Source organism: Taudactylus pleione, unplaced genomic scaffold (genome assembly GCF_031769625.1).
Source record: "Taudactylus pleione unplaced genomic scaffold, aTauple2 ptg000556l, whole genome shotgun sequence".
In the NCBI taxonomy this organism is placed as follows: Eukaryota; Metazoa; Chordata; class Amphibia; order Anura; family Myobatrachidae; genus Taudactylus; species Taudactylus pleione.
Window position 1 is genome coordinate 1,862,079 of NW_028284958.1, and position 14,743 is coordinate 1,876,821.

Here is a 14,743-nt window from a genome sequence, read left to right on the forward strand (position 1 = left end):
GTACCAGCAACACAGGGGAGGCTTCCCGGAACCTTTAGTTCTCCAGCAAAAGACAATATTACATTTATTTTTTACACTACACTTTAACACAATCAACTCGGCACCCACCGGCTAGCGGTGCCGCAGATATCCCTGGACTATCAGCCCAGGCCTGGGGTGCCCTGGAGAGGGGGACCCCTCTATTGTGGGGTCCCCACCTCCCCAAGGATCCCCAGCCTGGGCTGACTAGCAGTCAGGTGTAATGCTTAGGCCGGGGAACCGGTGAAAAAAGGTCCCCTGCTGTGGCATTACACCCCCGCTAAAAAGAAGTCCGGTACTGGTTATGGAAAATACAGGGGACCCCCTATTCATTTTGTCCTCTGTATTTCCACAACCAGGACCAGCTCAGCAGAACCTTGTGTTGGTTCATAAAATACAGGGGAAGCCTAGATTTTAAGAACCAGGACAGGCTCTACAGAGCGTGGGGCTGCACATAATTTTTTTTTACTGTTTCGTTTTTTTTTTTCCCTTTAAAACACAGAAGCCTTAGCGGTATCTCACTAATATGTGAAGGCTTCTGTATAACTCAGACCTTTTAATGCTAGTCACATTAGTAGGTCAGACTTTTCAGAGGAGAAAACTGACCCAACTCACATAATGTAATAGCCTCAAACGCAAAAGTTCACAGGCTATTACATTTGGAGAGTTTTAAGACAAACTCAGACCTTTAAATGTGCAAGAAGGTCAGTTTGTCTCACACAAAAAACTCAGAACCAATTACCTCTCACCCAGCATGTTTATTTTTTGTAGACATTCAGATTCCTTATATAAAACTTAGCATAATTTGTGAGAACAGTATGTAATAAGTGTTATATTGCATGTGGTACTCAAAAGGGTGTTAATTATTGAGTGAGAACACTTCATGCCACATAACAGCAAACAGTGAAAACAACATTTTCTTGTCAAAAAGCAAACTTCATTCTCTGCCATGTACTTAGAGCACGATTCAAAAATGAACGCAATGGTTATTTTTACGCAAATCGAGCGTTTTGTTTGCATACGCTGCACTGCGCACGTGGAGCAATTGCATTGTGATCATGCGCGCAGAGGACCCACTCGCAAAGTGAGTGACAGGTAGTTAGCATTAGAAGGCATTAGCATATTTTAGCAACTGCGATCCACGAGAACAATGGTTCTCAAACACGGTCCTCAGGTCCTGAGGACATGGTTCACATTTTCCAGGTCTACTGACAGGTGCATTGGTGTAGTCATTACTCACTGACACATTTTAAAAAATCCACAGGTTGAGCTAATTATTTCACTTGTGATTCTGTGAGGAGACCTGGAAAACATGCATTGTTTGGGGTCCTGAGGACTAAGTTTGAGAACCTGTGCATGAGAGTAAGCAGTTGCATTTGAATCAGGCCCTTAGGTAGACAGTTTTTTTTTGTTGCATCTGACACAAAGCTGTTCTTTGGACACAGTTTTAGTCCATTCAGAGCTGAACCCCAAGGTAATACACAAATTCATATACTTAGGCAGATATGCAATTCAGAGATTATATAAATCACACATACAAATACACACACATCTGTATTGCCCACTTGCTAGCAGGACATAAAAAATAATTGTGTCCAGCAGTCCCCGTCCACCCACTCTGCAATATACTCAGTGTCCAAAATGCACCCTGCCTCTAAAAGACAGGGAAGGAATCTCAGTTACTGTGCCTGTCTCAGCAATATAAGTGCAGAGGAATGCTGATTTTGGCCGTCATACCCCTGGAACAGGATAGTGCTAAGCGGGGTGTATCTAGGGGTCCGAGCGCCCCTGGCAAACCAAGGGACTGGTGCCCCCCTCCAATGACTGCTTTTACTGGAAAAAAAACTAACACACACTGGGAGTAGTTTAATTCACACACCTGAAAAAATAGGGAGAATAATTTTTTTATTTCTCCTTTTAATACATATGTCCTTTCTGTCCCAGGATACTGACTTAGCTCTGTCACTACTGTCTGCCCCCAATGCAGATTGTAAGCTCTTATGAGAGAAGCCCTATTCCATCATGTATTCTACCTCACCCCAGTTTTGTCATTATCTCCCCCAATGCTTGCAGTAGCCCGGAAAGTTTTTTTTTCCCCCCAACCTTTAAATTGCCCATCAGATAGGGTACAGGTTTCTGCCAGAACAGACTGCATATGCACAACTGTTTGTTAACTACCTAGATGGTTGTACTGTAATGTTATGCACTTCATGGCATATCTGCTTACAGTTTACCTGTATATACACTCTGTAAGAAAAAAAAAATATACAAATATTCTTGTATCAATTAGTTTTTGTGCTTTTACAATTGCCAGACTTATCCTGTTAAAAAATCTTCTAAAAAATGACAGTCTGGATATATGTGCACTACTCACTATTTAAAGTTTAAAAAGGGGTGTGAGTCTACGTGGTCAGTAATTGCCCGCCTGCCACCAAGATATTTTTTTTTCACTTTCTGAAATGATCTTTTTGGGGATAATTTAGTTTACAGGTTTCCACACTTGAACCCGAACTTCCGTAATAGCCATTATCGTTCTATTTACTTCATCAATAAATTCAAATAGTAACTTATAGTAGGTCTCCATTTATTCTCCACTTAAGTACCTGACCAATGATCCTCACATAAAACAACTGTTTGTTCACTGACTCGGTGTATGGCTAATGCCCTTTAGAATATGTAAAATAGCTTACAGCTCCCACATCAATGTGAAAAAAGTACTCATACAATCAACACTTTTTCATTGCTATTTGAATAATAAACAATTCATATAATATTTGAGACATCCAGGTGACTCACTTGTTATATGTTGCTTTTATATGGACGATTGGCACGTCCTCAAATTTTCGTCCACCCCACTGTAACGAGCTGGGTTCATCAGGCATAGGTGGAAACAGGCTGCAAGAGGAAGGATATCTTCAGCTACACAGAAAATCTTACAATTTATCTAACGCATAGGTTCTCAAACTCGGTCCTCAGGAATCACAAGTAAAATAATTAGTTCCACCTATGGATGTTTTAAAATGTGTCAGTAATGTGTCTGAAAAAGATGGCTGTTTGGGGTCGTGAGGACAGAGGGCCTGATTCAGACCCACTCGCAAGCGGGTTGATGGTGGCCCAGTGCGCATGCGCGAGACCCGTATAGCGACGGGTAATCCGTCGCTCCGGGTCTCGTACCAAAGGGGGCGTGCTGTCGATGTTGAGTGACAGCACACCCCCTTTGGTGGGCGGGCTGGGGGTGTGGCTGCCCAGACGGAGGCGTTCCCATGGGAACGCCTACAGTCTGGGGCCGGCCCCATTGACATCACAAGTGATGTCAGTGGGAGTGCTTTCAGGCTCTGTTAGAGCCGAAAGCACTCTGGGGCTTGCGGCAACGAGACCCTACCACAAGGGTCTCGTCGCAAGCCCGATGGTCGCGATGGTCTTTATCATCGCGACCATCTTCCTGGCCGCTCGCTATAGCTGTGGGTGGTCACCCACAGCTATGCGAGCGGCCAGGAGGCCGCTCTGAAAAACAAGAAGGACGACCCTGATTCAGAGCGAGCGCTCTGTCAGAGCATCCGGCTCTGAATCAGGGCCAGAGTTTGAGAACCACTGATCTAACGTATATATACAGATGAGCTTGTTTGACATGGATGACACAATTAAGCATGTCACATATTGTGACAATTCTACTATTCCACTTCAGCCGCACAACTGCGGAGCATACAGGCTAACTCCACCGTAATCAGGTGTCTCTCCAGGTGCTCAAGCTGAATCAAACTGCCAACAATATGGACAGAAAACACAGTGGATGACTGAAGAAATATAAAGCTAGAGCAATGATTAATAGGGTTGTCTGCAGCACTACTTTTACCCTGTGGGTTCCTGGTCCCATTCAGACAGTGACCTTGCCACTCTGTGTGGCGGCAGCGGTCACACACCCCTAGTTACGGCCCTGTTGAATACAGAGGTGATGAATATCAAAACAAGAGATATGGTAAGAACTTACCTTTGTTATCTCTGTTTCTACGAAGTCCATAGGGTCCACAGGGTTGACCTTGGGGTTATAGCTGGAGCAGGATCCATGGGCACCACACAGTTAAGCTTTTAGCTCCCAGGATGCACTTGGGTCCTCCTCTATACCCCGCCCCCGAGCCACAGGCACCTCAGTTGGTAAGCAGCCTAGGCCGGAGGAGAATATGGAACAGAGAGAAGGAAGACTGGAACACACAAGAAACCATACTCACAGCAATAGGAGACGGAAAACCGGTGACCAGCCACACAGCCCATTTGAAACCAGGTGCGTCAGGGCGGGCGCCCTGTGGACCCTATGGACTTCGTAGAAACAGAGATAACAAAGGTAAGTTCTTACCATATCTCTTGTTTTCTACTTCAGGGTCCATAGGGGGTCCACAGGGTTGACCTTGGGGATGTCCCAAAGCAGTTCAACTAAGGGCGGGGACGCTCCTGTGCTGAAAGGAGCTCCCGGGGCCCAAAGGAAGCATCCTGAGAGGCGAAGGTGTCAAACGCATAGAACCTCAAAAACGTTTGAATAGAAGACCAAGTGGCCGCCTTACACAGCTGAACAGCAGAAGCGCCACGTCTAGCAGCCCAAGAGGGACCCACAGAACGAGTGGAATGAGCCTTAACAGAGGCTGGCACAGGTAAACCCTCTTGTGCATAAGCCTCACAAATAACGGAACGAAGCCAACGGGCTAACGTTTGTTTGTTGGCAGGCCAACCCCTCTTGTGAAAACCAAAGAGGATAAACAAGGAATCAGACTTCCTAACCGAAGCCGTCCGGTCTACATAAATTCTAAGCGCCCGGACCACATCTAAGGAAGTCTCACCAGCTGAAAGATCAGGGGACTGAAAAGCTGGCACAACAAGTTCCTGATTAATGTGGAACTTCGAGACCACTTTGGGCAAAAACTCAGGACGAGTGCGGAGCACCGCTCTGTCCTGGTGAAAAATCAGGAAAGGAGGGCGACAGGAAAGCGCCCCCAATTCAGACACCCTCCTGGCCGAAGCAATTGCCAGGAGAAAAACCGTCTTAAATGTCAGCCATTTGAGCTCCACCGCCTCAAGAGGCTCAAACGGAGGACCCTGCAGGACCCGTAGCACCACCGCCAAGTCCCAAGGAGCCACAGGAGGCACAAAGGGAGGCTGGATCCTGAGAACACCCTGGAAAAAGGTGTGAACGTCTGGTAGTATTGCAATCTGCCGTTGAAACCACACGGACAAGGCGGACACATGAACCTTCAGAGATGCAAGGCGTAAGCCGAGATCCAATCCTGACTGAAGAAATTCCAAGATCCTAGAAACTCGGAACACCTGAGGATCATAATGTCTGGACTCACACCACTGAAAGTAAGTGTGCCACACTCTGTGATAAATCCGTGCTGAAGCAGGCTTGCGTGCCCGGAGCATGGTACCAATAACCGAACTGGAGAAGCCCCGAGACCTCAAGACGGCTGTCTCAAGAGCCACGCCGTCAAAGACAGCCGACCCAGATCCGGGTAAAGGCAGGGCCCCTGAGACAACAGGTCCCGACGCTGAGGAAGAAGGTACGGAGCGTCGATGGAGAGGCTCCTGAGATCGGAGTACCAAGGACGTCTGGGCCACGCCGGAGCTACCAGCACGAGCATGCCGCCGTCCTGCTTGAATTTCCGCAGAACCCGAGGAAGCAGGGATAGCGGAGGAAACAGATACGCCAGGTGAAACGTCCATTTCACCGACAGCGCGTCCACCAGACTTGCGCCTGCGTCTCTTGTCCTTGACCCGTAAACGGGCAACTTGTGATTGTGACGGGAGGCCATCAAGTCCAGCTCCGGCAGTCCCCACCTGTCCACGAGTAGCTGAAACACCTCTGGGTGAAGTGACCATTCCCCGGGATGCACGTCGTGACGGCTGAGGAAGTCCGCCTCCCAATTGAGGACTCCGGGGATGAAGACCGCCGAGATCGCCGGAATGTGACCCTCCGCCCAAGTCAGGATACGAGACACCTCAGACATCGCTGCCTGACTGCGAGTTCCGCCTTGGTGGTTGATATACGCCACCGTGGTGGCATTGTCGGACTGCACCTGTACCGCCCTTCCGTGAAGAGCGGGGCCGGACGACTGCAGGGCCCTGTATACTGCCCGCAGTTCCAGGATGTTGATGGGGAGAAGTGCTTCTTCCGCTGACCAACGACCCTGAAGCGACAAAGAGCCGGTCACTGCCCCCCAACCCCGGAGACTGGCATCCGTCGTGAGCAGGACCCAGTCCGGGATCCAAAATGGGCGCCCCTCGACCAGATGAGCTGTCTGAAGCCACCAAGCCAAAGATTGCCGAAACGTCCGGAGACAACACCAGCATCTGAGAGCGGATCCGGTGAGGTAACCCGTTCCATTCTGAAAGAATCAGCCCCTGCAGGGGCCGGGAATGGAACTGGGCAAATTCCACCATGTCGAATGTCGACACCATGGACCCCAGAACTCTCATAGCCGAATGGACCGACAGGCGGCAACGGCTCAGGCAACTGTGTATCCGCAGCTGTAGGGAGGCGACCTTCTCCGGAGTCAGGAAGATCCTTTGCTGACGCGAATCCAGCAGGGCTCCCAAATGAACCATCCGCTGAGATGGAATCAGGGAGGACTTTTTCCAATTTATCAACCACCCGTGTGCTTGCAGGCAAGCGATCGTCAGGTGGAGATGTTGAAGCAGTACCTCCGGGGAGCTCGCCAGCAACAGGAGGTCGTCCAGATACGGCAGCAGCCGTACATTCTGGTTCCGAAGATGTGCGGCCATGACCGCCATAATCTTCGTGAACACCCTCGGTGCCGTGGAGAGACCAAAGGGTAGCGCCCGGAACTGATAGTGGTGTTGAAGGATAGCGAACCTCAGATACCGCTGGTGTGAAGATGCTATCGGAACATGGAGGTAGGCGTCCTGGATGTCCAGGGACACCATGTAATCCCCCGGTTCCATCGCCAGAATGATGGAACGTAACGTTTCCATCCTGAACTTGGGAACTCTGAGGAATCTGTTCAGAGACTTCAAGTTGAGGATAGGGCGATGAGAACCATTGGGTTTCTGCACCAGAAACAGAGACGAATAATACCCCGTCCCTCGTTGTGATAGAGGAATGGGAACAATGACCCCTGCTTTCAGCAAGGACTCTATAGCCTCCTGAACCTGTAACGCCTTGGTCTTGTCCTGAGAAGGACTTGTGCAGAAAAACTGGTGGGGTGGTCTGTGCCGAAAAGACAGGGCGTACCCCTGGGAGACCACTTCTCGAACCCAGGCATCCGTGGTGGTATTGTGCCAGCACTGGGCAAATAGAAGAAGTCGGCCTCCCACTCTGAGGTCCCCCAGAGGGAGGCCCGTCCCATCAGGCCGCAGGTTTATCTTCCTGCTTGGAAGAAGGGCGCCGAGCACTCCAGACTTGCTTCTTGGGTTTAGAGGCAGTCTTACTCGCAGACTGTCTCGGGAAGGACTGACCTTTCGCCTTACCCTGAACCCGAAAGGAACGAAAAGCCGAACTCCGAACCTTAGCAGGCAGTGCCGCCGAAGGGAGGAAGGCCGACTTGGATTTAGCCAGGGTGTCCACTATTTTGTCCAAGTCTGGACCAAATAGTAATTCCCCATTGAAAGGTAAGGCCTCCAGACCCTTCTTTGAATCAGAGTCCGCTCTCCAGGACCGCAACCACAAGGATCGGCGGCCAAACACCGCTGCAGCCGATACCCGCGAGGTCAGCAGACTAGCATCTAAAGAAGCTTCACCAATGTAAGAAGCAGCGTCCCTCATTTGCCCCAACAACGCCCGCTGGACATCCGGAGCGTCGTCTGGGAAGGTATCTTCCAATGCATTGGCCCACCCCTCAATGGCCTTGGCCACCCAGGAGATGGCCATGGACGGTCGGGCCACCGCCCCGGAGAGGGAGTAAATAGACTTTAAGCAAGTCTCAACTTTCCTGTCCGTGGGATCCTTCAGCGAGGATATCGACGGTAATGGTAAGGTGGCGCCCCGAGTTAAACGGGTGACATGGGAATCCACCGCCGGTGGAGTTTCCCATTTTTTACAATGTGCCTCAGGGAAGGGGTAATTAGAAGCCAACCGCTTCTGAGGAAGGAATCTCTTACTGGGCGCCTGCCAAGCTACCGCCATATGATCCGTCAACTGATCCGACAGGGGAAACACCGCAGAAGCCACCTTAGTTTTTTTGAAACTAGGAAACTTCGACTTAGGAACCGGTGCCTCATCCTCTATAAGAAGAATAGCTCGCACCGCCCTAACTAGTGCTCGCACATTAATGGACGACTTGGTATCCATTTCCTGGCCGAGGCGTCCGAGTCAGTGTCATCAGGGACCTCCCCATCATCTGAGGAACCCTCTGAGTCCGATACCTGAGCAGCCCGTGTCATGAGTGGGTGTTTAGAAATCCTAGAAGGCATGTCAGTCTGCAACATTGACTGAAAAGCCGAGGAAGCGGCCGCCAAATTTTGCACGGAGTTGGAGAGCACATCCACCCATGGTGGAGGCGTCGCCATAGGGGCCCGAAAAGGTACCACAGGCTGCTGCGGCACAGGGGAAGCCTGTATATACATAGGCAACCCTGCATAGGGACCAACTGATTGAGACCCAGGAGGACTCCGCAATAACTGCGGGACACCCGGGGAATGGGGGATGGTCGGCTGGGGCACCGCCCTAGTAGGGAGAGCAGTCGGGACCGACAGACGGTCCGCAATAGACACCAGCACTTGAGAAAACATCGCCCACGGTGGTTCCTGCGCCAGAGAAGGTCTGGATGGGCCAGGAGCCACCTGGCATCGACTACACAGGCCATCCTGTGACAAATCCTCCCTATCTACTCCTGCAGAACAGCGTCCGCAGGAGGCCAACACCGGAGCCACTGAGCGCTCAACCTCCTCGTCTGACATGACAGAATATATTATATATCTGGCACCAGGGTAGAAGTAAAACGCACTCACCGGTGTGCTGAACAACAGCCCACAATATGGCACTGAGTAGCACACAACTGTATGTGACGGACCTCACAAATACGTGATCTATATAAGTGAGGTCAGTAGAAACGCCCCTCCCCCACACACCTGTAGGGCTTGTAGGAGAAGTAAAGGGATAGGTATAAGCTGACAGTAAGCGGAAAATAAGCACAGACAGGCAGCACTAGCAAAAGTCACATACCATGCAGGAAGATATACTCACTGCACCTTTACACTACAATCAACCTGCCCAGATTCAGTGTCTGGGAGGGCTATAGTGCTGTGTACGCTGTCCTTAATCAGGGGAGAGGTACACAGGGGGACCGGTCCGCGTGCTCCCTGAGATCTGCGCTGCCACTGGGAAAATGGCCGCTGGAGACCTCAGAGGAGGAGTGGCCGTGTAACTGCAGCTCAGCGACGCCAGACTGCGTGCTGAAAGGCGCGCTGAGCTGAGGGGAGGAGCCGCTGAACAGGGAAGGCTTCCTCCCCTGGCTGGCCATAACCCCAGGGATGCTGGCTTCCCGCTTGCCCCTTTATCCCTGGTGGTCTAGTGGTCCCACGGGTTATGGGGGGGGCCCGCCGCCACTGCCACCAGCCTCCGGTCTGTCCCCCGGACCGGAGGCTAAAGGACTGCATTTAAGGCATTCCGCGCGCCGCCGCTAGCCAGCGACGCGCGGCTTACCTGAATCCCCGCCGACTCCGGCAGCAGTCCTGGGAGGTAGACAGAGTCCGGCTAGTACGGACTCTGCCCTCCCGCCGCGATCCCCAGATCAGTACTGGCGTCGCGGCGCCAGTCGGGGATCAGAGCGGCAGCGTGGGCGTGTGTACAGACAGCCCTTCGCTGTCGTCTGTAGTAAAAAGAGATTAAAAATAAAATCTAACTTAAAATAAAAAGCTTCTGGGGGCTGCTCCTGCAGCCCCCCTGCGCGGTGACCGACTCCGGCCGGGCACCAGCTTACACTGAGGTGCCTGTGGCTCGGGGGCGGGGTATAGAGGAGGACCCAAGTGCATCCTGGGAGCTAAAAGCTTAACTGTGTGGTGCCCATGGATCCTGTTCCAGCTATAACCCCAAGGTCAACCCTGTGGACCCCCTATGGACCCTGAAGTAGAAATACAGATAAAATGTGTTATGCAATTACCGGTAGCCATGTATTATAGCCATGTATTATAAAGTGAGTAACCAATTCTCCCAAATTTTGGATGGCAACCCCTATGTATACTGTATATGTCATTTTATGAAATGGTAGTTATTTATTAATTCTTTCTATGTTACAGTGAACTGACACCACAGACAGGTACAGTGGAGACACGGTTGAAACAATTTTCAACCAAGCAAAAACTTTTTTTTTTGAGCTCCCAGTTGTATAGAATCTAAAATCCGCAACAATTCTTTAGGATTCAGAAATTCATCACAAATGAAGGTTAATGGTTTTGGGTCAAACTTTACACATGGGAGTAGCATTTAGTACACTAGTGAAGGAACTTAATGCAGATTGGAGCCTGTTAAACATTGGGCAGCACAGACGGTGTTAATGGTTAGCGTTACTGCCTCACAGCACTGAGGTCGTGGGTTGAATTCCCACCATGGCCCTAACTGTGTGGAGTTTGTATATTCTCCCTGTGCTTGCGTGGGTTTCCTCCGGGTACTCCGGTTTCCTCCCACACTCCAAAAATATAGCTCCCAGCAAAAATTAACCCTAGTGCGTATGTGTGTGAGCGTCTGTTAGGGAATATAGATTGTAAGCTCCACTGGGGCAAGGACTGATGTGAATGGCCAAATATTCTCTGTAAAGCACTGCGGAATATGTGTGCGCTATATAAATAACAAGTTCATTTTGTTATAGGGGCTGAAGTAGATTACATATTACACTTGGGTGCCCTTTTCTAATATAGTAATTGGTTCCTTGGCTATCAAGGCTCCTGGCCTTTTGCTTCTACAGAAATTTTAAGTTTGTCAGCATTAACATTATCCTAACTTTGTAGGTGAATATTAGAAATCTGAGGGCAATGTTTGCTACTTTAAGTCTGTCTGGCTTCAGTGCGGCTAGTAGTGAAGGAGTTGGGTTGTCCGACAGCTGAATGTAGCTCCTTTTTGCAGCTCAAATGTGATGCAGTGCTCAGATTACGTTACCAAATGCTTCTTGAAGTCAATCAGCAGCCAAATCAGCACTATGCTGGTGAACAGCTCTGGACTTGTTCCTCCTTCTCTGCTCTCAGCCAAGCAGCACAGCCTTAATGGTGAGAGGAGGATGTCCTCCTCATCTACAATTCCTATGCTCAGTCAGCACCGCCTCTCGTGTTCTGATGCAGAAGGTCAACAGTCACTTGTCTTACCACCTATGACCTGACGCTGCTCTTGTGATGTTCTCCAGAGCAGCTGGAAAGGCTGCTGGATATTGTGGTCTGTGTATTGACAGGTGCATTTACTGTAGTGTGATGCACAGTGTCAGCTGTAATACCTCGCATAGTGGGGTGTTACATAGACAGTGATGAAATGTCAACATGTTACAATGTCAACATATTACCCCTGGTTGCCCAGTGGTGACTTACCTGCTCCTGACAGCTGTGTCTTCCGGGTCCTGATGGTCATGTGACTGACTTCCAGGTCAGATCTCTGATCCTCTGGCATTTGGGTGAGTATTTTTCCCCTATCCCTCCTTCTAGTGCCTAGCCCTAATGTCTACAATCTGACAATATAGAAAGGTCACATATCAAATTAATCAGCACAGGCTCCTGATGCGTCCTAGGTCCTAGTTGCTCACTCACACCAGATATTTCACAGTGCATGGTGTACTGAGGCTAAATGAGTAAGGACACATCTGTATGTACCACATACCCAGAGATATTATGGCAAATTATAGTCAGAAAAAGTGGGTTGAGTTAGTTTATATAGTATACAACATATATGCTACTATGCATTTGCGAAAAATGTATATAAATTTTAACATTTCCTTTTAAATGTGGACTTACCTGGCTTCTGATACTCCTTGGTCACTGTGAACATTGTCTGTTACATTTTGAGATATCCGAGCACTCACACAGACAGCTCGACACCAAGTAGTGTTTAGCACTCTGGATATAAAAATAAAGAAGCAATTACTACAGGAAAACAAATAACTTTCTCTTCCCTCTCTACAATCTATAGCAGGCAGAGTACGACCCATCATTATGCAGTGCTATGGTCTCCAATCACCAAGAAGTATTCTATGCTGCAGCTATACTCTGCAAATCTTATTCCACTTGTAACACAGTCGGAATAGGGGCCCCTCTCCTGGGGTAGATGGACTCCCTCTTTGCACACACTGCAGCTGTAGAAACAGGATACAAGTCTGGGGTTCTCGTACAAACTGGTCGGCGCCAGTCTTTATTGTGCCAAATGAATATGAACATAAACAAAACATAAACATAAGTCCTAGCGCGGCTGGGCACTAGCTACACAGCAGATTCCCTTTCTATAATAATGGTAGGGCCTATTGCCCTCACCGTCAGCAAAACACGTGCACAGTACTTACAAGGATTATCACCAAGTGTCTCTGAACAGGCTAGTCTGCCTGCTCTCCCAGGTGTGAGACACTCAGCAACAAACAAACCATGCTTATATTAGCAATTTCCAGCTGCAAGCCCTAACAAGCCTGTTACCAGCCTGAAAGGCCCTCCCTCTCCTCACATCCACACCCCCAGGACCCAAACCGGCTTTTCCAAAAGCCGATACTCTGGTCTGCTTACAAAACAGACTTCTCCTGGGGGTTTTTAAAACACAATGGCCAAAAACCTAAGACAAATGTACCTGCCATTGATCACTTTACCAGTGCTTCTATCACACACTATATACAGTTGTTTACCTTGTTTATCATGTGGGCCATGCTCTGTTGCACCCTGCCTTTTCATAACATCACAACATAAAACATAACTCATACTAACTCCAGCTCTTCTTATAACCTACACTATATCTGCTCCTCAAAACACTGCTGGCGGAAATTTATGAAAACTAGTCAGTCAATAAGAAGCACCTGCTGCACCTCACAGTAATAGATCATATTTTTTGCCCATTCCATTAAGATAAATGATATTGGGCAGGGTCTCCTCTGCCTTATTCAGAGCACTGAAGGACTTTGTTGTAGCTTTAGAAATATAAAATGTTATGATAATAAATATGTATACCAGTATTGTAAGAGCAAACTATATAAAATGGAAAGTTTAGTTGTATTTTAAATTTTGCCAGGTAACAGTTACATAATCTGGATAAGTGAAGTCCCAGATCATCTACGGTCTATCATTTTTAGCCTTTATTGTCCCTCAATTTCCTACACCTATGCTAATTATTTAATAAAAGTTTTAGGTTTCAAAAGAAAGATTTTCCCTGCCAGTTTGCTGCTATTCCAGGAACACCTGACTTGGTTGTTCTGGCCTTATACCATGCCAATAATTTTCTTTAGGGCTACTTTAAATGTCAAGGTCAAAGCCACCGCTTAGTAAATCGAGTTTTTCCAGAGGCCTTATAGCAGCAAGGTTTAGGGTTAGTGCCTGAAGACCTATGCCTCTATCACTTTATATCCTGGAGAAAATGGAGTATCACTCACCTCACACTACAATTAAGAAAACAAAAAAAATAAATAACGATCAGCGGCCTTTAGTCAGAAAGCCTTCAATAAGAAAAAGCATTACTCCTCTCAAAAGGAGAGAACTCTGAACATAAATTGAATTCCATTTAAGTTTGAATACTTTCCTGTAATACTATCTGATATGGCATATACAATAGGTGGTACTGAATTATATGCATAGGAACAGTTATAGATAATCCATCAAAAGATTATCCCTATTAAAATCTAAGAGCATTGCCCAAGAGAAAACATGAGAACAAATTGCTTGGCAATTAAGGACAAATGAGGCAATCTTTATTATAACACTGGACTCACCAATTTACACCAGTTATAGTATTCTCATTGTTTTTCCTCTAAAGTGAATTGCATTTAGTGGTGACATGTTTTATGGCTCTTGCGTGCCCCAGTTTTCCTAGAATAGCTCCCTTTTATTTGTACTAGGAATCTGGTACTTGTTTATATTCCCAGAATCCTGACCCTTAGGGGATCCCACTAGCATTAGAATTATGTTTTACATGACTATTTAACGCAAGCTAAATACACGTAAAAGGATGTGAAACTAGAAGTCAATGAGCCAAGAAAGAACATTTGTTTTCTTTACATGGATTTAAATAGCGTTTTTTTTCTGAATGCGGCTTGATACGAATTTTGAGGCATTTCAATGCCACCAAAATGTAATAAATCTTGTATGCATTTCATATGGGGGGGGAAATCAATTACCCGCAGAAAAACTTAAAGTTTTCATGCGTTAAATTATATAACCTATTGGCTGTTAGTTTCACTTTTCAGCTGTATGTGCGCTCTCTTTTTTCGCTCAGTTCAATATGAAGTGTCGGTAATTCTTGCAGGTTTTACTTGCGATAAGTAACTTAGGTTACTGCGCAGTGTGAAAGGGCCCAGTTGAAAAAAACCCAGGTCGAGTAACCTGGCATTTCAGCTCGGGTAACGAGCAGGGTTGAACACAAGTTCAACCCGGCTCGCGGAGCAGTGTGAATGCGTAACCCGGGTCGAGGCGACTTGGGTCCTGTTCACTGCATAGGAAGAGCTGGCGCTTGGTGTTAATTCCATCGCCAAGCTTAGGCTCAGCAGTGATGACTGTGCCAGCTCGGGACGCCAGTCTGGCAGGGGTCTCAGGCGGGTCGCACCTGGGATTGGACTAT

At 48.1% G+C, this 14,743-nt stretch overlaps 1 protein-coding gene across 1 annotated transcript in view; it reads right to left on the bottom strand.

Moving 5' to 3' along the window:
• Positions 1-14,743, bottom strand: part of MRPS11 (mitochondrial ribosomal protein S11) — a 78,442-nt gene that overhangs the window by 37,118 nt on the left and 26,581 nt on the right. The window contains exons 2-3 of the mRNA XM_088452837.1: positions 11,953-12,054; positions 2,815-2,913 (exon numbers count right to left, since the gene is read on the bottom strand). Of these exons, the coding sequence (XP_088308963.1) occupies positions 2,815-2,913; positions 11,953-12,054 (201 nt within the window). The remainder of the gene's footprint in view (positions 1-2,814; positions 2,914-11,952; positions 12,055-14,743) is intronic.